General features: G+C 46.3%; 1 protein-coding gene across 3 annotated transcripts in view; it reads right to left on the bottom strand.

Moving 5' to 3' along the window:
• Positions 1-25516, bottom strand: part of TLL2 (tolloid like 2) — a 173278-nt gene that overhangs the window by 30899 nt on the left and 116863 nt on the right. For all 3 annotated transcript variants that reach the window (XM_037905507.2, XM_043552254.1, XM_043552255.1), the window contains 4 exons: positions 17752-17876; positions 13765-13880; positions 10090-10192; positions 4678-4794 (listed from right to left, as the gene is read on the bottom strand). In XM_037905507.2, coding sequence (XP_037761435.2) covers positions 4678-4794; positions 10090-10192; positions 13765-13880; positions 17752-17876 — 461 coding nt within the window. The remainder of the gene's footprint in view (positions 1-4677; positions 4795-10089; positions 10193-13764; positions 13881-17751; positions 17877-25516) is intronic.

Here is a 25516-nt window from a genome sequence, read left to right as displayed (position 1 = left end):
TGGTATCTTTAAAATGGCTGCACTCATTTTTTTTTCAAACTTTTCCTAAACTGTGTTTGGCTCCACAGTGACCATGCCTATAAATTCCTAATTTGCTTCCATTTACTGAGGAGTGAGGCTGCAAGTTCCTTTGACAGGTACAAGGAACAATACTGACATATGAATGAACCTTTCTGACTCCAGGCTGTGTTGTAGCTGTTGTTGACTGGAGAGGACTGCAAGGGGACAGGAGTCTTATAGGGCACCAAGGGAACTGAGAGAGAGGCAACTGGAAGGGAAAGACTGGAGGTGGCAGGATGGCATGGAGCTGTGATCCCTGATGTCAGAATTTGGGAGACTCTTAGAAGCAGGAGGTGGGGATGGATAGAGGGGAGCAGCTGTCTGGTGGAGATGGAGTGGGGTTGATGAATGGGGGGCTCAGGGAACGGTGGGAGGTGTAAATGTGGAGGGGAGGGGTATGGGACAAGGCTCAGTATTGTGTCCAGTTCTGAACACCACATTTCAGGAAAGATGTGGACAAATTGAGCAAAGTCCAGAGAAGAGCAACAAAAATGATGAAAGATCTAGAAAACACGACCTCTGAGGGAAGGCTGAAAAAATTGGGTTTGTTTAGTCTGGAGAAGAGAAGACTGAGGGGAGACATGATAACAGTTTTCAAATACATAAAAGGTTGTTACAAGGAGGAGGGTGAGAAATAGTTCTGCTTAACCTCTGAGGATAGGACAAGAAGCAATGGGCTTAAATTGCAGCCAGCGTGGTTTAGGTTGGATATTAGGAAGAACTTCCTCTGAGGGTGGCGAAGAACTGGAATAAATTGCTGAGGAAAATTGTGGAATCTCCATAATTGGGGATTTTTAAGAGCAGGTTGGACAAACACCTGTCAGGGATGGTCTAGATAATACTTAGTCCTGCCATGAGTCCAGGGGACTGGACTAGAAGACTTCTCGAGGTCCCTTCCAGTCCTACCATTCTATAAGTCTATGGAAGGGAGGGCATGGACTGAAACAGAAATGGCCATGGGGTCAGGAAGCAGGAGATCATGGCAGGAGAGTAGAAGGGCCCAGGAGGGAGACACAAAGTGGGTAAATGCAGGAGACAGAGGTGGACCACGAAGGAGGTGATGGAGCGGACTGAGGGATGTATACAGGGAAATGGAGGACAAGAAAAGGTGCAGCTGCATCAAAACAAAACCCCCCAAAAGTTTAATTTCTTCAAATATCCTAGATATAAGATGGTAAGAGCTTAAAGTTACCCATGCGGCCAAAATCCTCTATCCACGACCTTCCTTATCCCACCCAGGGGTAACTCCTCTCACACACTTCCTGTGGGCTTACTGAAGTCTGCAGGAACGGTGCCCTGCATTGATGGTCCTTGTCAGATCTGCTGGATCAGGGCTCCCACTCCTGAGTCAAATCTCTCACACTCATTAGACACAGGGAAAATCCCAAACCTGGAGTCCAGGCTGAAAACGGGAGTTTAACGGAGTCTACCAGAAAAACTATTAATTATGTTAGGAAGCCTGGACATGGACAGACAACGGACCTGGCCAATTCCCCATGGCTCTATAATCCTTTATCACTCACTCTCCCCCCACCCAACTGTAAAATGGATTTCAGGAATCCATTCCCAACATATTATAACACCACCACATATTATAACACCACCACACTGCAAAGCGAACAATATACACCCAACATACTTCCACCGCAGAACAAAACAAAGGGGCAAACTTCAGGTCAGTCAGTGCCATAAGGAGTGAGGAATGATGACGTGGCTGCAGAGAACTGGCTGGATTTCAGATTTGCTCAGGTCCGGATTCTCTAATATTTGTTTGAATTTATTTTTTGCCAAGAGTGTAGAGTTTGCTGGGCATTAGCCAGACCCAGCTGAAGCATGCTTCCGACCTCACTTTTTTAGTTTGATTTGTACCTTGTAGCCTGTCAAGTGCTTTGGGACGGTGCCATGAAAAAGTGTGTGTATTATGTCCTGCCTCTTTTGAAAACACCACAACCTAGCTCTTATCTAGTGCTTTTCAGCAGTAGCTCTCAAAGCACTTCCCACAGGAGGTCAGCATCATTAGCCCAATTTTACAGATGGGGAAACTGAGGCAGGCCAGTGGCCGAGCCCACCATGAACTTGGTCGCGTGGAAGAGGATATGCATCCAGCCCATGTGAAGGCAGTTTTCATAGCACAGACTATTCAGGAAAGAACCGGAGACCAAAATCTGATCTGTTCTAAATCCAAAATAACTCCACTGGGCCAACAGTAATTGAGAGCAGCAGGGGACTGTTTGTAATCAGAGCAAACCAAGGGAACAGTATGTCCAAAACTGTCAAACTTGAAAGCTCCATGATCTACGAAAATGAGGGATTGCATGGATTTGATCCTGCACCATTTTGCCACTGACTTTGGCATGACCAGTACCCCAAAGCAGCAGCATAAAAGTTAGGCTCCGAAATAGAAGTGCCTTGATTTTCAGAGCAGCTGAGAGACCCAGGTGTCCCTTGGACCAGTGGGTGCTCATTCCCTCTGAAAACCAGGCCGCTCTTCTGCAGGTGTCAAATTTCAGGCACTCTAGTTTTAAAGCATTGGCTTGCAGCTTCAGTGAAGGTTTGGCCTGAATCAAGCATTGGGCTCAAAGTTCTTAGTCCTGCTCAGGGTTGTTTGAGGCCTTCCAATCTGGAGTTGGGTTTTTTTTGGTGAATTTCATAGTTTTTGACATTTAAAATCTATTCCATTCTTTGCAAAAGGTTCTTGCTAGTAACAGCCTGCTGTAATTGCAAGCAAAATGGATTGAGCTGGACAACAGCATGAACCTGCTCTCTAGGTATTTTCAGCAGAGAGCGAGACAAGACAAGTGGTACTTCAGACAGGCAGTAAGTGCCGGGGCTAAAAATCCAGCCAAAGAACTAAGTGATACAAATGAAGATCCATTTGTGTCACCAGTTCTGAGAATTACGTATCTTTCCGATCTCGCTGCTTTTGGTCCCCGGTAATTACTCTGGCAGACAGGGGAAGCGACAACAAAAATTTAAGCAGCAAAATCAATTTTGAAAGAAAAACAATTATGAGGGTAAAAGCTCTCCAAATATTTAATTTAAAAAAGGGACAAAAGCCCTGCTAATTGCTAGGAAAAGGCTCAGACCCAAACTTGAACTTTAGCTCTTGCAGACATTGCATTACCAGCTCTCAGATGCACAGACCCATGGTACCGAGTACTGTCCTCCAAAACTTCTGTTTAACAACCCATTCTGCAAAGCCGTCATTCACATAAAGCCCAGTGCCCATATGCCCGTAATGCTCTATTTGCCCAAGGCACCACTGGATCCTTTCCCCAGCCTGGCCAGCCCCATCCGAGCCACTGATCCTGCAGTTACTACTGAGGCCTCTGGGTTGCAATAAATGCCACAGTTCACTGGGTGGTGTTGGCAGGGAAATTTGTCTTGTTTGCAAACTAGGGAGAGGCGCAAAATGAAAACCTACTTTTATGAAAAAAAATTTTTTTTTCATTCCCAAGTGACCAAAATGGACCCTTTTTTTTTTATGACTTTTATAAATAACCAGTGGACTTTTCTTCAATTTTTTTTCCCCTCTCAAAAGCAGCTATGGAGATTTTTCAGACACTTCCATAACATTTCCAGCATTTTCTATACAAGTTTTGGAAGACTGTTCATGCAAAACGACATGGAGAATTGTGTGTGAAAAACTTTTTTTTTTTTTAAACAAAAGACATATTTCAACAAAAAGACACTTTTTGGTCCAAAAATTTCATCCAACTCCATTGCACACCCATGAGCCCTTGCAGCCCCAGTAGGGACAATGCAAACCAGTGCTCTCTGACATACATGGACAGCTTCTTCTCCACAGCTGTAAAGGGGCTAAGGCCCTTAAAGGAGTTGAATCAATAGGGGTCTGAAACAGCAGCAATCAATGCAAGTTCTGAAACTTCACACACAACCAGGAGGGCGAGTTTCCCTTAAATCATCATGTTTTATAAGTCTACAGCACCTCTCATCTTGAAGAGCCTCACAAACAACAGACATAATGCGTCACACCAGCGTATCACATGCCCATAGACAAGCAGGGAGGGGCCAGGACATCAGGGCAAGTCCCTACTCTCATAAGAAATGTTAGGTTGCGCAGAAAGGGACTCAGGAATTCATCCAAGAAGCCTCAAGAAACTTGCCTGATCTACCTGAAGGACAAAGAGCTGAGTCCATCCTTTGGTTTCAGGGAGGGTAGCAATTTCAGTGCCAGACGCTTATCCCGCTCTAATCTCTGAGCAGAGATCTGGCTGGCCAATTAGCCTGAGAGGAAGTGCCAACACCCCAGAGATAAACACTGACTGAACCTCAGCTAGATGGATCATAGCTACAATAGGTGGTTGATAGGGCAGGGGTAAACAGAAGAGCTGATCTGAGCCCCATGCTCAGATGTGGTCTCCTCGTGGCAGTTTACCATGCCCTGGAAACGGATTTGTGGGCCAGGCTGGTTGATCTGGGCCTTGCACACTGAAGGGGGTCTCCGAATTCTGCAGCCCCTGCTAGCCTTTGGAAACATGAGTGGGTTGAGAGCCTTCATTTATGGTCAAACAGGTTCCTGCTCTGGGCCCAGTTGTTACGTTCCCACGTACGATGCCTGGTGTTGGAATCACTGTGCAGACCTAAGGGTCATACCTTCATAAACCACAAAAAAGCCTTTGCCCAGGATATTGCTGCTGCTCCGGAACTCGATCCACAGCCTGCTGTCCGTGGAGATAAGAGGCTCGGGGACTTTATCACCACAAAATCTACCTAGAAGGCAGGAAACAGACAATCAAGATCTCTCCACTGTTTGGCGAAAGTGGTTTGTGATCGCAACAGTGGTGGACGGGGAGATGTACGAGGCGCCTGCAGTTCAAGAGAGAGTCAATGGTAAAAGTAAACAGAGCCATTTAAAAGGCTTTCCACTCCTACTCCAACGTAGATTTTAAGAAGGGGTCACCTTATTTGTATTCACCCAGAACAGGGTTCAAATATCATCCGGGAACAAAAGCCAGCATGGCTCATTCCCAAATGCTGCCACCATTCACCTGGCTCTCATTTTACCCACACAAAGGCTGGGCCATCTTAAAAAAGCATGTAGGTGAACGCAGTGGGGACTTTAGTCTCACTTATTGTGAGAGACAAAGTGCTAGGAGTGACAACCAATACCCAGGAGCCCTGGCACTTTACCTTCCATCATTCTTATTGATTTGTGTGACCAGGAGCCCTAGTCATGTGCTGGAACCCATTGGACTAAGCACTTCACAGACACAGAATAAAGATGGCCCTTGTTAGTGTTAACTGTATGACAACTGCGCCGAACCCAGGACAAGGAGCCATGGTGCTAAGCGCTGTTCCTGCACATGGCAAGGAGCAGTCCTGTCCCCAGGCGCTTCCAGTCTCAATAGACCAGACAGACAAAGGTTGGGAGAACAGTGGGTTAATACAGATGGGAGTGCGATATAGAGAGCTCCCGGACAGCTTTGAAAATCTCAGCATCACTGGCCCAAAAGGAAAGACAGATCCATTCCTCCTGTGGATGTAGCATGAGGGAAAACCTCTCCATCATGCCAGCCCTGGTGATCACTTCCACCCCTTGCACATGACACAGAATCATCTTAGTTGAGCATCTCTTCCTACTCAACCCTCCATAGTCCTACGGCACTTGGTTACACTAAGTGCCTTTCCCCAGCACAAGCACCTTCACTGGATGCTTCACCCAGCTTGATTCTCACTGGTAAATGTCAGGATTACGACAGGCAAGGTGGCATTCCTGAACTGTACCACCGCAAACTGCAATCCAGCGGAGCAATCAGATTAATAATGATAATTCCTAATGGTTCTATAGCCTGTTTCGGCCAGAAGGCTCCTCAAAGCATGGTACAAACAATAAATAAGTGTTGGGAGTAACTAACGCAGTATGGATCTTTTCTTTGCTAGATACCAGTGACACTATCTGCTGTATGCAATAGGGTTGGGGTTTGTTCCTCATTTAAAGGAGTAACTAAATTCCATCTTATCCAGTTGAATCTGCAGGGGGAATTTGGCAGAGGCTGAATGTAATTACCTAAGTTGGAATTCAGCTAGCACATCAGGGTTACATTGTTGGTCTCACGAGAAAGAAAAAAAAAAAAAAGGTACATCCAGGGGATATGTAATAACCTCCGATGACTGAGAGATTGGTTTCGTACCTCATTGGAAAGTCAGCATCTTAGTACCAACCAACATGCTGCATGATTGGCTCTCTATCTATTCAGGCCATGTCAAGACTAGGGAAAAAGGTGCACGTTTTAACATGAATTAGCTAATGCATGTTAACCAACATGCCTTAAAATCCTAGTGTAGGGAAGGCAGTTGTAGTTTTAACATGTTAGCTCATCGATGTTAACACTAGGCTGCCCTGGGGTTTAAAGGTGTGTTACAAACCTAGTGAAGGCGAGAGCTGGGGTGGAATAACATCTGCTGAACCACAACTCCGTCTTTTCCTTGGGCATCTCCCATCCAAATGCTAACTCAGACCCAACTCTGCTTAACTAATTAAATCTGACAAAAATCACCCTCCAAAGGTGCACAGCTGCAAGCACAAGGCTAGTCCACATGGGTCAGGAGTCACTGCGGTATGACAAAGACGGGGACGCAGCTTGCTGAAGTTTCCGAAGGTATGGGAAGGAGATGCTGCTAACAGTGTTGAGGCTGCAAAGTTATTTAGTTCTAGGGTCACTGAGCAACTGCCTCTTGGATTTAGAATTGGAGTTCAACAAGGATGTCAAGGAGAGGAAATGCAGATGAGGAAGCCAGAATAAGTGAGCTCCGTGGAGTACGATAAAGGGCCCATTCATAAAAAGTTATGCACCATTTAAGGCTGGATTTTCACACACTTCCCTGGGAAAATATGCAGTGCACATTTTTTTCCAGGCAAAATACATGCTTTCACAATTCACGCTAATCCTCTTGCCCACCCTGCTGCCAGACCGCCACCAGTCTGCCTCTTCCTAACTAATTTCATGGCCCCGGCCCCTCCCAGGGGCCATGGCAGCTCACACAAGCCACTTGTTCTGAATGGAACAGTTTGCAAATCCCACTGTATTAAGGAGATTTTTTTGAAGCGCTTCAAATATTTGGCAGAAAAACTGAAGTGACGTAAAGCAAGGCTGCTGGAAGGACGATTCCTGAGGTGTGTGCTCACCCACAGCAAATAGTGACCAAGGCACACAGACACTGACACTACGAACCCCACACCTCTGCTCCTCGAGACAGCCCCAAAGAAACTGCAGGGAGACCACAGCCTCGCTCCCTCCACCAGTGCCAGGTATCCACGCTACAGCAGAGCACTCTCCTACCTATACAGCCTTTACCAAAGCAGTCCCATGGCCTAGTCCTGCTCTGCCCAGGTGCAGTGCCATGGGTATACGTGATTAGCAGGCAGGAAACACATGGGAACCCAACTCAGCGTTGACGACGCATGGTCAGATGCCACGCTACTGCTGCCTAGGAGCAGGAAGGAGGTGCCTTTCATACCTATGGAGGGTTATGAACCTGTCTCTGCAGACACACCCTCCATCTTCCCTCTTTTAACCTCGTGCTAACCTGAGTGGAAGGAAGGCAGTGAGGCTATGCCCAATGGCTGTCCTTGCGTAGCCTCACTTGCACACCCTACTACACAACCTTGCTCTCTGCAGGCACAAGGCTTCATACTTTTCCCTGCTCACTCAAAGTACCTTGCCAACAAGAAGCCTCACAACCCAGTATACTGGGCACTGAGTCTGGAAATGTCAAAGAGGCCTAATGTCAGTAGGAGTTCACTGAAAGCAACAGCCTAGCAGCCCGATTCCTCATTGGGTCGGGCAGTGCCATGCTGTTAACCTCAGTGATGCATCACGGGCTTACAGCTGCAAAGAGTGTGGCATTAATTGTCTCCCCTTCTGTGCTATAGTGGGGATCTGCACCATTTGATGGATGGGGACGCTGAGGGTAAGAAACTTGTCCAAGATGAAAGCAAGTTAGTGGCAGAGCTCTGAATAGAACCCCGGAGTCCTGACTCCCTGCTGGGAGCAGCAGACAGTGCTCTCTCCTCTAAAACACCCAAAGGCTCTTCCAGACACCTGTGCTCCCTCAAGAGGGACTTGAGGGCATGGCACAGGCTGCAGGAAATAAATGAACCACCAGGAACTTGAGACACTAGCGTTTTCTCACAGTGACTCAGCCGTACACGCAGCGCACTATCACATCAGCGCTAATTCATACTGTTCCAGAGGGAACCTGGAGACGATTACATGGGATCTGCCAGGGATGTGTACAAGCAGAGCCAGCAAAGAGTCCTTCCGACCCATGACACACACCAATCCAAAAGCAGATAATGTTCTCTCAGGTTCCAGCTTTGTTGCCGAAGCAATGGTTGCCAGGATCTAGGTTCACCACACTAACCCCCCCTGCTAGGTCCAGTCTTGCTGTGTGACCCATGTTTAACTGGTTTCCAAAAGGAGCCATGAGTTTATGTGAGACACCTTAAAGGGGCCTGATTGTCAGAAGATGGGTGACTCAATGCTTGCTGAAAATCAGGTCCTCCCTTAACTGTCCCTCACTGAGCACTCAATAACTAAGACTCTCCAAATCACTAGTCAACCTTGGAAACATGAAGCTAGAAGGCCTGTGGGGTGGGTTGGGAACATGGTTACAACACAGTTCAGTCCTATCTGTGCTGCAAGACTGATCTGTGCTTTAAATGCATCATTAGGGTTCACAAACCACGAGTGTCATGCTGACCAGAGGTACTATAACTGCCTGGTTTTTCCCTGTCAAGGCCTTTGGGATATTTCCCTCAACAGCTTCACACTTGGCCTGGTTGCCTTCTCCTCCCACTCTGAGAGAACTCCTACTTGGTGCTGAAGTCCACTTTTCAATCACTTAATTGGTTTCTAAGTATTATGGGACGGGGATGCACTCTAAAATCATGCCCCATGAGGTAGCAGGTTCAAATCCAACCTAGGCTTTTAGCAACCAAAAGCTGCTGCCACTCAACAGTCATCTAGTGGTTTGTATGAGATGACTTGGGTGTGTCCAGGCCTAGTTCCATGTGATAACAGCCAGTACTCTGACGACACCACCAAGGACCAAATGGATCATAAAGGCTGAACTAGGGCTGAGCCACATTGGCAGGACAGTGTGGGGGACTCTGCCAGCCCTGCCCCCCTTTCTCCCCCCAAAAATATTCATACCCCTTCCCCACCCCCAGTGGATTTTCCTGAGGGGAAGGAAAATGGAGACAAGTCACTGCTCCAGATTCAGCTTGTCTAACAGGCAGCTGAATGTGAACGGGGTTACTCTCATGAGAGGCTGCGGACCAGGATAGGGGATATCAAAGAAAGTTAAAAGCTGAGGTGAGTGAGTTCTGGGGACAGTAGCCAATCAGAACAGGAGGATTTGCATACCAAGAAAACCATGTCGTCCATATGCTATCCCTACTGTGATAGGCTAAGGGCTATTAGCACAGTAGCCCAGTGAGTGCATACCTGTATTCTCATTAGTAACTGTAGTGTTATGGGTCTGTATCTGTACAGCTTCCCTAGGCCAGCGGGCTCAGAAGCCCATCTCAATAGAATATAATTAAATATATTTTAAGGGAATGTGATCTAGTAGTGGGTGCAGGGGACTGGGATTCAGGAGACCTGGCTTCTATTCCCAGCTCTGCCCACTGACTAACTGTGGAACCTTGGGCAAATCACTTCCCCATCTCTACCTCAGCTCTCCAGCTGCACAATCACTATCACTTCCCTACCTCACAAGGCAGCTGGAAGGACTATCACTTCCCTACCTCACAAGGCAGCTAGGAGGTTGAACAGCTCCAGGCCTTCAAAAGGGTTTAGGTGCCTAACCACCACTGATTTCAATGGGAGTTAGGCTCCTAAAGACCTTTGAGGATCCAGCCTTAATTACTGTCTATTGAGCACTTTGGGATCCTTGGAAGAAAGGCGTTAGCGCCAGGCACCTTTGCTCCCAGCAGCTGCAAGTGACCATTTGCGTACTTTCCACACCGTTCCTCTTTTAAAAAATGAAATAGTCACTCACCTAACAAGGGAGCCTTCCTCCAGTAGCCATCACGCACCTCCACATAATCATACCAGCACAGGCGACTTTTAAACAAGTCCATCGATGTGAAATTTAAAATGATCTGTGAACAGATGATGCACGGTTATCTTTGCCCAAGGAGCTATTCCACACTACAGATTAGATTCCATTGGTGCCGTTATTCTGCATATGAGCTTTAGATACAACAGGATGGATCAACTTTATTTTTTTTGCAGCATCTTTCATTAAAAAAAACCAAACTTTTACCTGATGGGTTTTTCGGAGCTAGAGAGTACAGGACAGCAGCCAGCACAACTAACTGGGGGAATTATGGAAATTGACTGCACAGGGAATAAAGAAAATGGTTACTATTACGTAAATTAGGACCAATTTAGATTTTGTAGCCAAACAAAAAATGAGACCATAGGTTCACCTAATATGAATAAGGGGGAGAATACAAAATTAACATTTTCTCCAGGAAAAATCTTGATTTTGCTGAAATTTTTCAGTTTTCTGTCAGGAAAATTAAAATTAAATATTTTGTTTTGGGTTGAGTTAACCCAAATCAAAACATTTGGGATTGTCAAACCAATTAAAATGTTCCGTTTCCAGCCAATTCAACATTAATCTGAGTCTGCTCCAATTGCTGTGGTGCATCATGGGAGTTGTAGTTTGGCTGACTGATGCCGCTATCCCTTTTGGGCAGGTCTCTCTGGCCAGATTACGTCCTCCACAATAGACCACAGTCTCCCCTCTAGGTGAGCCACTGTGATGCATCACGGGAGATGTAGTCCAGCCAGGAAGCCCAGCCCATAGGGGAGAACAGAAGCAGGGAGTACCCAAACTACAATGTTCACAAGTTATTGCGAGGGCTGAAGCAAACGATGGTTAACATCACACAGAGCTGCAACAGAACGTTTCAATTTGATTCAACAAACCAAAAATGAAACCTTTCCATTCAGGAATGTCTCAACATTTTCTTTTTAATTGAAAATGTTTCCACTTTTCCATACTGAAATGTTTCAGAGCGTCTCACTCTACCAAAAATTTCAGTATTTCAACTTTTGTCCAAAATCGGCACAAGAAAAAAGTTGAAATATTGGATTTCCCCATGGAACGGAAATTCTGATTTTTGATCAGCTCTGAAAATAAGATTGTTTTCATTTGAACATATATGTTCTTGAGTGCTTTACAAGGCATGAATTAAGCTTCACACAACAGTGGTGTCTGGTAGGTAAGTAGTATCCATTTTATTGAGGGGAAACTAAGTCATGTATGCTGCAGCTACACACAAAACAAAAACAATGAGGAGTCCTTGTGGCACCTTAGAGACTAGCAAATTTATTTGGGCATAAGCTTTCGCGGGCTATAACCCACTTCATCAGATGATGGAGTGAAAAAAAGTAGGCCGGTATAAATATACAGCACATGAAAAGATGGGAGTTGCCTTACCAAGTGGGGGGGTCAGTGCTAACGAAGCTAAGTAGGGTGGATGTGGCCCATTCCCAACAGTTGACAAGAAAGGGTGAATATCAACAGAGGGAAAATTACTTTTTGTAGTGCTAACAAGGCCAATTCAATCATGGCGGATGTGGCCCATTCCCAACAGTTGACAAGAAAACAAAAATATTTTCCAGCAATGGTGCAGTTCACTTCATCGTCCAAACTAAGGGCCGTGCAAAGGAGAAACACATGGCAAAAGTGATGGAAGGTAACAAAAACTTTTTTTAAAAAACTCTCAGCTCAGTTACGCCAGTGCAATCATGCTGACTCAGTGGGGCTGGCTCTGATTTAAGAGCATAATTTGTCCCATGATTTTTATCATGACAGTGTCCCTTTAAAGTATTCAGCCATAAGGCCACTAGCTGAGGGAGCATGAATTTTAGAGCTAGAGGGCTTATTTCTGAAAAGGGACCCCCCCATTTGCATCTGAGAGTTCCACCAAACCCAACGGACCTATTCAGGGTAGTAAGTGTTTGCAAGATTGGGCCCAGAGATTCATTTACATCTAATATCTTCCAAAAGAATAAGGCCATGCTACAAACAGGTTTCTATTATATATTCTGACCTAATAAACTAGATTATTAAAACTGGAAAGATTTTTAAAAATGCTATTTACTTTTCATTATTTACCCTTTATCACTTTCTGCAGTTCTCTGAACTGGGACAATGAAAACAGACTAGTCAGTTTCAGTTCAGTTTACAGACAGCATCTGGGGCTCACACACTAACTCAACGCGGCAATGTCTTGGCTGCAAACACCACAGGGGAAGGTCTATTTTATTTATTTTAAAATGCTGGATTATTTTTCCCATTAAATGGCACTAAGATTTTGTAAACATTTGTTTTTCATAGAACTTAAATTTTGGGTCACATCTGACCTAACCCTCATAACTGAAGCAGAGACACACATAAAGAGCGTATAGCAGTTTGAATCATTTTAAAACCATCAAATAATATTATTTAAGAGCGTGCACTGTTCTTGGAAATTTTTCTAATATCAGAAGGTTTCTGACAGGGCCTGATCTTGCCAGGACTCTCACATCTCAGGTCTAGACCCAGAGGCAATGGAAGCCAGTGATGCCAGATCTCAGGCTCAGATCCCTCAAAGGTAGTAAGGCAGCTCACTCTGGGAATTAGGCACCTAAATCCATGTGAAGGTCTGGGCCTCAGGCCTTGAATGAGGTTGCTCGGCAGAAAGTTGGGGATTGGTCCTGCTTTGAGCAGGGGGTTGGACTAGATGACCTCCTGAGGTCCCTTCCAACCCTGATATTCTATGATTCTATGAAAGGCAGCTGTATGCAAATGTTTGCTGAAGTGGGATCTATGGTTTCTTTCTGCACTATGATCTATGGTTTTTAGGGTGCATCTGAAATGCTTCTCTACAGAGTTTACTGATCAGCTGCCATGCAGAGGAGCTTCCACGCAGGGCACCACACTTGTTGCAGCCTGACATGATGCAAAGGGGTTGAGTGCAGTGGTGTTAATAGATTAAGGAAAGATTTCATTTCCACTGGAAGATCAATAAAAACAAAGGAAACTGAAAAGCAAATGGAGGAAGCAACTGATTGAGGCTCAGCAGGTCTTGCAATCTGAAGACATCTGAAGATGGGTGGGCGGCGTTCCAGCTGACAGCAGCATTTCCCTGTGCAGGTGATGTCTTGGATTCTCAGTCCCCCTTCAGGAACCAATTGCTTACAACTTTATGGAATTAGTCAGAGTGGTAGGAAGGAAGCTTTGAGAGGTGTGCATCTGAGCTCTCAGTGCAGCCAGAGCTAGCAGGCTGTTGGATGGCTAGCAGGCAAGTAAGGACCACCAGGGAAGGCCAGCAGGCACCTAGAAGAGACGCTGTACCCTGGATTCTGGCTTTCCACATACTTAGTATTAGTCCTACTTCTCCCCCACCCCAAGTGGAAGGACCCATTATTATGCTGCACTGATGATTTCTCAAAGCTGCATAGGTCCCCTACCATGAAAGCTGGTACTCCGTGATCATTGGCTCCACTTACCTGTGCAAGACTCCACCAGATGAGCCTCTACTTAGATTGGGTGCACAGCCTCTGCATTCAGAATGAAAACAGGTGTGGCCGAGGGCATCCCAGCAAGTTGCAAATGCAACCATCAGGCAAAACCACATGCCTGTAAACTGCAGATACAATTTGCAGTCTAACCTACCTTCTCCCCAGGAGTCACAGATATTCTCCACACGCAATGGGAATAGGAAGGATAGCCATTTGGAAAACCAGGAGCAGAGAAATTCCCCGTTGTGTCCTGCAAGGTCTCCCCACAAGCTATGTAATAGAAAGACAGCAGCAAAGAGTTACTATCTGAAAGAAGCTAGTCAGAGTTTATCAAGCTGTTTTTGATCTTCTATTATGGGTACCGGTAGCGAGCTAGACAGCCTTGCACCTCTAGATCACTGACTCAACTCCAACTTCATTCGGTAGTGATCAGTGGTCATTCCCATCTCTGTCTGTCTGGTGGCCTCGGTGAAGTTCATCAGCATCCATGGGATAAGAAAGATTTATCCAGCTGGGGATGCTGAGAAAATAGATCATTACAAAGGGTAACCTCTCCCCTCCCTCTGCGCCACGTACTTTTTTAAATATATTTTTTAATTATCTGAATTGTGGTAGATCTTTTCTTTCCTCTCCGCCAAATGCAAAATTATTAAACCCGAAGCCTGCCACTAGAAAAGCTATTTTCCCTTCATTACAATCTGCTCAATAAAGTTCTCCTTAGTTACCATTGTTAATACTCTTTTTCGGGTTAAAACACTTGACAAAAGCTAGCTGAGCCCCAAAGCACCCTCAGTTCACGGAGTCAACTCTGAATTGTAGCAAGATGCGGCATAAGATTTTAATGTCAAAGCTTTGTCCCGCTCTCCACCACGCGCTGTTTGTTGCCTGTTGCAGCAGGGGAGACGTAGATCTCAGAAAGTTTTTAAAACACCACTCTTTAGGCAACAGGCTTCCAACCTCTGTGAAATCAGCTACAACTGTAGTTCCTGTTCACTGAGCCAGGAAGGAAGGGCTGGAATGTAGAATGACATATACACGTGCATAGCAGATGACGACTGACTGGGGCAGGAGACCCCACATTTCAAAGCGCCTATTTCACCCGCAGGGTTCAAAAGCTGCATGTGAATACACACAACATGGAGCTGATATCAGACTGCTGCTCGACTGCTCTGCATTTCATAAACCTTGTGCCCACTCCCGTTCTAAAGTAGGGTCTGACCCTTGCTTGGTTTCCCCAGCAACTGTGAGGCAGCCCCCAAGAATCCTTCATTAAGCAGGAGCGCTTTGAAAGATTTGACAAGATGGAACATCTGCCTCCATTTCTCATGCAAATGCCATGAACGCTACTCGGCCTGGCACCCCTGACACTGCCTGACGCGGCGGGTTGCTCACTAATTTTTCAGCCTTGATCACAATTAGAGGGGTGGGTTGGAACCTGGAGGTGAAGAGAGACCGGCCCCATTCAGGACACTTAATAGATGAAAAAATGTCATCACCCAGGCCAGAAATCCTAATTACCCTACAGTACTTTGACCCACAACTTAATAGGCCAAACAGGAAAGATGACCTGCAGGCAGCAGCTGTGGGGCTTGGATGTACAAATGTCTTTGTCCTTCTGAATGGCTCATAAGGAAGTTTAAAGGTGAAGACACCAGGATGGAAAAGTCACAGATTCCAAGTAGAGACACAAGGTGAGCGAGGTCATCTCTTTTATTAGACCCGCTTCTTTTGATGAAAGAGACAAGCTTAAAGACAAGAGAAGCTGGTCTAATACAAGATATGACCTCACTCACCTTGTCTCTCTAATATCCTGGGACTGACATGGTTACAAGACCGCAAACAATGCAGGTAGTAAGTTTGTACATGCTAGATGCAGGGGCCTCAGAGGTGAAGCCAAACTCCTTGTAAAACTGCTAGAGAGCAGCATGCAGCTTTTGAACCCTGCGGGTGAAACAGGCGCTTTGAAATGTCGGGTGTCATGCCCCAGTCAGTCATCATATAAGGGGGAAAGGCATGCCCCTCCTAGGGAAGTATTAGAAAACAGCAAATCAGATTCTAAAACTTCCGGCCTGCTCTCCATTCCTAACGGAAATAGCTATCAGCCCTGAGAAAACACGAGCCCTGATGCAACCACCAAGGGCCATCACACTGCCCTTTTTAGCTTCCAAGTGCTCTACAATGGAAATCAACTTCTCCACCCAGGCCCCACCCATGTTTCTGGCAAGTATCATCACTCCATTCCACAGATGGGCAGAGCAAGGTACCCAGAGAAAGTGAAAGCCCCTGGGCCACAGAAAGAGCTAATCTCCCAGCTGAGATTACAGCTCCTGAGGGCTGATTCACAGAACTGTGTCTGCACTGCTAGTCCACACACCTGCAAATGCTGCATGCCTGAAAGGTCTGCCAGCTCCTGGGGCCAGACGTGGAAGTGCTCACTGGACTGGATTTAAAAAAATTCACATGGGGGGGGAAGGTGCTGGTCTCGTAGAGCCAGAGCCTGAAGCCTTTCACTTGTGGAGCAGGGGGAACGACCAACCCTCATTCTCCACACATCTGAGCTTTCCTGGCAGTACCTTCTCTTGGGGCTGTAAAGTCTCCATGGCCTACGCCATTCCCGGTCACATCACGCAAAAAAAAAGCCAGTGATGAGGGTGATCTGCGAGGCGGATGCTTCAACAAGACTGACTGAAACCTGCTATTTTTTGTTACCAGAACAGCAAGTCACTCTGGAGCCAGTCACCTTGAATCATCATTGATTGCTGGAAGGTTGGCTCGAGGAATATCTGACTGTTTGGGGGCATGTCCCAGGTTATCGGGCCTACCCACTAACAAATCGACACAGCTTTTCTGAGTGGGGGGAAAAAAGAACAACCGCTCAAACACAAGTTGCCTCTGTGGAGAGATCATTACAGGGCACACATATCATATTGCCCTAATTACACGGGATAAAGAGGATGATTGCTTTCAGCTAAACCGCAGTGCAGGTTGCAGGGGAATTAGTTTTGAGATCGCTAAGTGCAATTACACAGTAATCTGCAGGCTCATGTAATTACCGTGCAGATACTGGGTACTTACCAGCGAACAATAAAGGAGAGTTGGGAGTTACTTCCTAAAAGGTAAACATTCCCAGAAACTCTATTTGCTTATTAGTCATGAAAGGGAGTGTGTTGGTGGGGAGGCAGGGTGTTGGTGTATTTGTATGGGGGGTGCGGGTGCGGGAGGGGTATGTTGAATTTACTTTCCCTTTACAAGTGACCAGCAAATGCTCAAAATAGGAGTGAACATAGTGCAGAGGTGGTAGTTCAATATCCCAGCAGCAAGAGCCCAATAAGGGATTTTAGCATGGCAGGGCAACAAGGTAGGCAAGTTTGACATTTTTCCCTTTTATCCCCTGCGATTTGGGGTATGCAGCACGTTACCCAGCAGCTTGAAGGGATGTGTTTCCAGGGACAGTGCCCATGGAATAGTTCTACCTCCTCTCAGACTGTGACCCCGGAAGACTCAAGAATTGCCCCCTCCCTTCTAAACCACTAACATGGCTACTTCTGACAGGAAAAGCGGCTGCCCCCTTAGCAGTGGGAATTTGGAAAGTGCCGTGGGGTGGGGGTGAAAAGACCATGCTTTTAAACAGACTGGGCTTACTCTCCCATTCACTTAGATGCCAAGAACGAGGCGTAAGAGCTCCCCTTCTCCTCACCAGATTAGCAGACTAGGACAGCCTGGCCCGAAGGAAACAAGCCATGGAAGATTGGTCCCTACCTGGATAATAGACTCTGAACAGGGTGCAGCAATGCACTTTCTTTACTGAAAAATGGTGGGGGAGGACAGCTTGACTTTAGCTTCCTTTTCAGCAAAGCATGCTGGGAAGGGAAGGAGTCTAGGGACCTATCAAATGCAGGCACTACCACCTCCCAGTCACTGCAGGGGAAGAGAATAAAGAGTTCTAAGCCTTAAAAAAATCCAGACTACCGACAAAGTACTAATAAACGTTCAGTTCCCCCAGCTTGAAGCACTTGGATGGTCCACCCTCTCAGAGCTCTTTCCTCAAAGGGATCGTTAACATGCTATTGAACTCCGGAGCCTTCCAGATAAAGCACGTGTATGGAACAGAGCTGGAGCCATCTGTACTGGTCATATTTACCTGGGCACTTGTACAACTTCCTCGCCTGAGCAATGTCTCCCTGACTCAGCCGAATGCGCTGACCAATAGTTGGCCGAACCCCACTGTCATCTCGACGGGGAAGGATGGTGTCCAGGAAGACCCCTCTGGAGAGAGAGAGAGACGGACAGCAGTGAAGATGGCATGATGTACTGAGGGCAATCATGGTTCAGTATGAGAATCCCATGACCACATACTCTGTGCTAGCAGGAAGGGGGAACAGAATCTGACTGGACAAAGTATTTTATGAGAAATTTCTGCTTTGACATTCATGTTCTCCCAACACCTGATAGCTTCCAAATGCGCAGGCATCTCTGCCAATTTAGTAAATTCCTCTCTGGGACTAGCAGAGGCTGCGGCTGCTTCTATTTCAGCACAAACACTTTACTTACCATAAATCAGAGAAAGCAATAAAATATCCTTTTACAAGGTTCATGTCAACATACGCCCACTGGACCAACAATAGCACAGATTGGACAGCATGGCCATGGGAGCAGCGTGGGGAGTCCGTGCTTGGGATTGTGCTCGTAGTGATCATTGCGGACTGAGACTACTATAGACCTGCCATTCTTAGATGTTAAAACCAAGAGGCTCCTCTGCTCGTGTCTAACTCATCCCCACTCTTGGTCGCTTTAAGCTGGCCAAGCCTCCGAGCCAATGACACTCTTTGTATCTTTTTCCCATTCTCTTCTTTGTGCTTGCTTCTATGTTCTCATTTATTCTCAGCACCCCTTCCCCATGTCTGAGACCTTGATTCAACACAGGATTTAAGCACATGCTTCACTTCCAGCACGCAAGCAGCTCCACTGAAATCAACGTACTTATGGTGCAAGGGTTTTTAATGCAAAAGCTACTTCAATGTAACATTACAGGGAGGCAGTGGAGCCTAGTAGATAGAGCACTGGACGGGGCTTAAGGAGATCTGGATTCTATTCCCAGCTCAGCCCCCGGCCTGCTGGGTGACCTTGGGCAAGTCACTTCACTTTCCTCATCTGCAAAAGGAGGATAATGATACTGAACTCCTTTGTAAAGTGCTTTGAGATCTCTGGATGAAAAGTCCTGTGAAAGAGGTAAAATGTGGAGAGAAAGTCAGAAAATGGAAGTTTAGGGTCTTAAAACTAAGTTAACTCAGCCGTGCTACCCATCACCCCAAAATACATTCTGAGTCTCATAGTGCAGATTGTAGTGACATGTTTGAACAGAGATTGTCAGTTCCTTGGGATATGGCTTGTCCTCCTATGACCACAGTCCTGAGGGGAGCCCGAGGAAAGGCAGGGCTGAGAGCAATAAGATTATTGCAATCCAGGTAGGCCCAGGTCCAACAAAGTGTTAAGGTAGGTGTTTAACTTCAAGCATATGAGTCATGCCACTGATGTCAATGGGACTATGCATGGGTGTAATTACTTTGTTGGCTGGGAATGTTGGAGAGTGTGGAGGTTTTCTTTGTTTTAATTTGAATAAAGACAGGCAGAGTAGTAGTGATTAAAGTCGGTCAAAAATTCCTTCCATGTTTTTTCAACAGAAAACATCTTTCGATGAAACAAGTTTTTGTGAACAATCTCGTGTGTGAATGTTGAGGTTTTTGTGGAAAAAAACAATTCTCATATTTAAAAAATAAATTCCCAAAACACGCGAATTCAGTGATGTTTCTAAGCAAAGGGTGCCACTGTCTATCATGACACATTTGTCCGTTGCTAACTTTGACCAACTTTAACGCTTCAGGCTGAAATTTTCCTTGCTCGGTGTCTGCTCTGGGCTGAATTTGGATAAGAAGCTTGAGCAGAAACAGTTCCTCCATTTCCAGGAATAAGGTTACTGGAAAAACAGGTAGTTTTGCCAATAGTAAAAACTTTTTTGACCACCTCAGGGGTTTTTTAGAATAACCTGATATTTGGCAAGAGGGTATTTCTGGGGTCAGAGAAATGCCTTTTTCTGTCCCGATGGTCAAATCTGGAAGGATTTTAAAGTTATAAGTGAAAGTGTCCTATGCACATGCTCAGTAGGAGTCATTATATGCTTGCTCTTAATTGTTTGAAATGTTCCACCTGCAATGCCCATGCTCCCAGATCCCTCCAACATCATACACACAGAAGCATCAACCAAGTCACTGGCAGAATGGAACCATCTCCTTCCAGGGTCATTGTCCACCATCAAAACAACCTTTGGCCTAGAGGAAGGTGCACTGGGCTGGGATCCAAAAGACCATACCTTCTAGTCCCGCTTTTTCCTCCAACTTAATTCTGTGCCCTTCGCAACCCTTACTGAGCAAGGTCCTACTTTAGGAGTTAATCTAGTATAGATTTCGCCCACTTTACAAATGAGGATGTATGACATCGCTTCTGGCAGAGCTCAGAGTAGATCCCAGAGGTTTCATATCACAGACCCAAGTCTCATCGACTTAGCCACACTGACTTTCAGAATGAACATGCTATATCTATGTGCTTGGCTATGGTGTTCAGATGGGACTACCCACCCTCAAAGTGCTCTGGCACACAGATTAATAAGCACTATCTAAATGCAAAGCATAGCAACTCAGGAGTCCTAACTCCCAATCCCCTTCTTGAACCACTAGTCCACACTCCCCTCCCAGAGCTTGGAACTGAACCCAGGAATCCTGATCCTGTCCTTTCCCTCCCCCACATTCACCTGCTGTCTAGCAAATGTTGTATAACCTGATGGCAAAGAGTGTTGTAACTCTTGACTGGCTAGAGGAAATATCCAATAACCCTCCAATCAGTGGCATCCACTGCTGCTATCTGCTAATTAATTACTGCTTTAGTTCAGGTGGTGATACTCTTAGGATTAATGTGAGTATGGTACTTGGCACAATACAGTGCTATATCAACCCTATGAAGTTATTAACTACGCTTCAGAAATGATGAGCATTCACAACCCCAGCTGAGGTCAGTGGAGCTGTGGGTTTTCAGGACCTTTGGGAAAGTCAGTTCTTTGATATCAAGCTGGGCACCCAGAATTATTAGACAATTCTGCAAATTGTGGCCTAAATCTGCATCTGATTTCCCAGGTGTAAAATGGAGACAATCCCTACCTCCCAGGGTCAAGTCCAAAAGGATATGCAGTACTTTATGTTCAGGACAGGGTGTGAATGGCGCACACAAAATAACACAAGAAGCCACACACTGAAAAAAGAAAACAAATATTGAACAGCTGGGCACTGCCCCACCTGTGTACTGATTGGGGCGGGGGTCTCAGGGAAAAAATAGTCCGAGAACGTAATTAAAGGCTGAACTGTAATGCAAGGGGGCTTAATGAAGGTGGAATGGGAGACCTTAATTCTAATTTTTGACTGTGCAACTTTAATGTTAAGTTATTGTCTGGAATACAGGAAGATATCTTTGATGACTCACTACTTGTGGGTCTTGGTGGGGGAAGAGGGCATTACTTTCTAATCCTGTCTTCCTGACTAATTGGCTTAGCACATTCCTGTGTGTGCATCAGCCTGCGTACTAGAAAGTACAAGTCTGGAGCCACATTGCGTATCTTGCACGACATTTCCTCATGTGCAATAACCAGCGTCCATTGTTGTAAAGTATATTTTGCCCTCATTAGGGGCTCTTATGCCTGCAGTCAAATTCCCATTGTCACTAACGCGAATTATAATTGGGGAGGGAGATGAGGTTGCTGATCCACAGAGAATCGTGTGCCACTAGCCAGAGGAATTACCCCATTAGCTCAACTGACAGCAGCTCATGACTGTAGTGCTGGAATTCTGGGGTTCAATCCCCAGTGACACCCACTACTGGCAGCTGTTACATGGTGACACAGATCCCTACTGTCTGGCACTGTCTCATGCAGGCCCGCTGACAGCAATTCCAGGCGGCAGGGCCAGGGCTGTCCCTAGGGTGGTCCTGGGCCCCGGAGTGGAAATGACAAATCCGTCCCTTCTTGGACCGACCACACTGGCCAATAGTGCTGGCCCACGGGGCCCCCCAAAGCGCAGAACTGGGAGTGGTCACCCCAATTTGCCGTACCCTAGGGATGGCTCTGCCCGAGGCTGAACAGTCAATGGGCCTCCTAGAAAGGTCTGCCTAACATTTGGGCAGTGCTGCACCTGTTCTGGCTGGTGCCTAGCGAGCTGCCGGCTGTGCTGCTGGGCGCATTCTTCCACATGCCCGCCCAGCTGCCTTTGCCACCGCCAGTACCACCACGCACACACCTAGCAGCACTGTGGCCTGCCTGGGCGTTTAAAAGGGCCCTGGGCTCCTGGCAGCTGCTACCATGGCAGTGGCCTGGGGCCCTTTTAAATAGCCCAGGCCCCTGGACACTTGCCCCCTTTGCCCCTCCTGTCGGCGGGCCTGGTCCCATGCTTCCGATGCATCCGATGAAGTGAGCTGTAGCTCACGAAAGCTTATGCTCAAATAAATTGGTTAGTCTCTAAGGTGCCACTAGTACTCCTTTTCTTTTTGCAAATACAGACTAACCCGGCTGCTACTCTGAAACCAGTTTGGATTAGGGGCTTGGAACCTAGTTGAATGACTATGATGGAGAAGCCATCATACAGCAATCTAGGGCTATCAGCTTTGAATGTCTCTCGCCTAATGGCTCATTGCCATAGGACAATGGACTCAACACAGGAGCCTGACTTGGAGAAGGGTCTGGCAGTTCCCAGCCAGCGCACATGGGCAAAAAGGGACTGAGTGTATTTAAAAGAGGTTTCTCTGAGCAAAGTGGCAGTGGCCACAGTCACATGCCAGAAGACTGGGCTGAGGAGAGAGAGACCAGGCCAAGCCTGAAATGCTGACCAGATCTTTGGGGGAGGGTGCGTCTCAGGATCGCTGATTATTTTGCAAAGATCGGTAAAGGTGCCTGTGGTTAAGAAGTTCCTTGGCGGAGCCTACGTCCCTCGCTTGTCTGCTGCGTTGTCCCTGAGAAGCTCGGAGCACCCATAGAGAGGTGGAACTCTGAGGGAGCACGTATAAGCAACTGGAGGCTCTAGAGGGCTCGGGCACTGGTTTGTGGGTTCAAGGTGGCTGGGCAGGGCAGCCCACATCTTAAGGAAGGGTATCAGACACTGGGTCTGCATCTGGGAGCGTGCCTCAGAGCCAGCAACAGTGGCCAATCACCACTTAGACACAACGGGCACAGAGGACTGTAGGATACAGTGTTGGGTCCCCTCAGCAGAATGGTGTCCATGCAGAGAGGAGCTGCCATTAGTGGGTGTCACTGGGGATTGAACCCCAGAATTCCAGCACTACAGTCATGAGCTGCCGTCAGTTGAGCTAATGGGGTAATTCCTCTGTCTTGGCCAGGTTGTGACAGAGGTGTATGGAAATATAAGTTGTCCCTGGTCCCCGGAGAACGTAGCCATATGAATACAGAGCTCCTGCTACATTATTAATTAAAAAAAAACAAAAAACGCAACACCACTAAGTACTTGAAAGTGAAGAAATCAAATTCCAGACAAACGGAGTCATGACCATCATTAATGACAGGTACCCAGTACATTGTACTTACAAAGCATCCTACGGATTAGGTATGACAAAGTAACAGGGAAAACTGCTTGTCATATTTAGTCACTTAAATTCAGTGCTAAATTACTGCACTAACTCCCTCATTGCTTGCCTTGTGCCAAAGGAAGGATGCGTTGCACTGGGGTGTGCAACTAAATTAGCAGCATCCTCTATTACATCGGGAAGGCTGGATGACAAACTGCTAACTAAAGTATGACCATACGGATTGTGTAGAGAAGTCACTTTAAAATCCCAGGAAACAAAGTCAATCTTCAGAACATGAATATTAGAACTGTTTCAGAGAACGGAGCAGAGATTGCTTCACCCATCACTGAAGCGAAGCCACCTCTGGTGGGGAACAAGGCAATTTTCCAGCAGTGCACAGTAGCACCAGGCAGTAGTTTAGGACAAGAGGAGAAGAATGAAGAATCCCAATTAAACTGCAGGAGAAGTTCAGCGAAGCAGAATGCAGCCATCCACCCTGAAATTTGCTCAGGGCACTAGAGTTAACACACTACTCTTGAAAAAACAGCAGTGTGAGCAGGATCTCAATGTTGTCCGGTCTAAAAGAAAGTGCTTGCAGCATTAAGTAGGTGTCTTGTAGCGAATCATAGCCATTCCCACAAGCCCAAAGCGCTGCTGTACGGCTATTCCATACCCTGGCTCCAGGCTGGGAGGGGAAAGGAACGATTCCATTTTCCAACTCTCAGCCACCAAAAACAGGTCCTCTCTGCACAGCTTCATGCATCAGCTGAGAATTTGGGCCACACTTTGCCTGCACCTTTTCCTTTCATTAAAAACACTCACAGGATATGTAAAACTTGCATGCCGGCGCTGCCTGCTTACTCCAGATACAAAACTAATGCCCACAGAAGTGCTTAGCACTCACTTGAATTATTGCAAAAAGACCATTGCTGGGGCAGCGATGGGTCAGGGAGACAAAAGGTTTAGAGAACAGATGAAAAACACACAATTATATTTCAAAGAATTATTGCCATTTTTGGCCCTTCAATAGTCTGAAGAGTTCTGGATTTCAAGGGATGCAGACTAAGGCATCTACAGTATAAATGGAGGTAATATCTTAATCCTGCTTTTGTGTGAGACAATTCTTACCATCTGAACTCCACTGAACTCTGGAAGGGCTCAGCAGATGCCCCAAGGGAAGAAAAACTGCCTGCTCCAGGTTATCTGACACAAAGACATCTCTGAATGCAGTAAGCACCTTTCCCGCACCCATCCCCAGAGCAGGCGACGCTACTGCACATTTCATAATTCTTCCTGCTGACCACAGCGGATTTTAATCATGCATCAACAAGAGAGCAAAGTAATAGGTGTGGCACGTCCATAAAACTAGAGAGGTTAACAAAAATATTTGTGTTAAATTTTAGCAATGAAGAACACACATGAAAGGGGTCCTCTTTCCAAGTGAAAAGATGCAATAATTAATAATATGCAATAATACTAATGCAATAAAAAGGTTTGCAGTGTGGATGTGCTTGAAAGAAATGGATTCCATCTTGCAAACTCTGGTGCACTGGACTAATTGGGAGTTCCAGGTGCACCAGCAGTGCAGTACCGGGAGTTAGGGGAGAGCTTTCCAGTAGGTCAGACACTTCACAAGTCAGTGGCAGAGCTGAATTTGTGAGTAATTTTTTAACACTGGCTAAAGATTCCAGATTAATAGCCCAACAGAATACAATCCTGCATTCATGGAATGGGCAGCAGGAGTACACTTTTTCCAGCACTGCCCTCCATGCTGACTGAAGAGACCACGTGTAGGGGAGAGATGGGAGCTGAGTATGTATGGCCCATGCAAAGATGGACCCCCTTCTTTGCAGCTTTGATGATAATTAGCTGGAGCAGGAACTTGGAAAGAAAGCCTCAGCTCTTTCACAAAAGCCACTGACCACCATCATTTTGGGTCACTGTCCATATGGGCTGGATGCAAAGGCTCTGCATCCCATCCCCAGTCTCACCAAACCCTTGCTTCCAAGCCCTTCTGAGAGAACTTTACAACAGTTGAGGTCTAACTCAGTGACAATAGGTGGTTAAAAAGTCAGACATCTTTGCATATTGTGCACTGGGCAATCAAGCATTCTGGCAAGACAGTCTGAATTTAAGTCTCCCCCGGGTTCGAGCAAAGGAAGAGATGATCATCTCTGCTGCCCTAAACATATGGCTCTGGAAATTTAAGCGGAAAGTGTGTCTGGTGCTTAGGATATGATCTCTTTGGGCAGCACAGTCAGAGAACGTGATTTTGAAAACACTATTGAATA

The sequence above is a fragment of the Chelonia mydas genome, chromosome 7 (genome assembly GCF_015237465.2).
Source record: "Chelonia mydas isolate rCheMyd1 chromosome 7, rCheMyd1.pri.v2, whole genome shotgun sequence".
Lineage (NCBI taxonomy): Eukaryota > Metazoa > Chordata > Testudines > Cheloniidae > Chelonia > Chelonia mydas.
The sequence above is the reverse complement of the archived record's forward strand: the minus strand, read 5'-3'. Positions and strand labels throughout refer to the sequence as shown.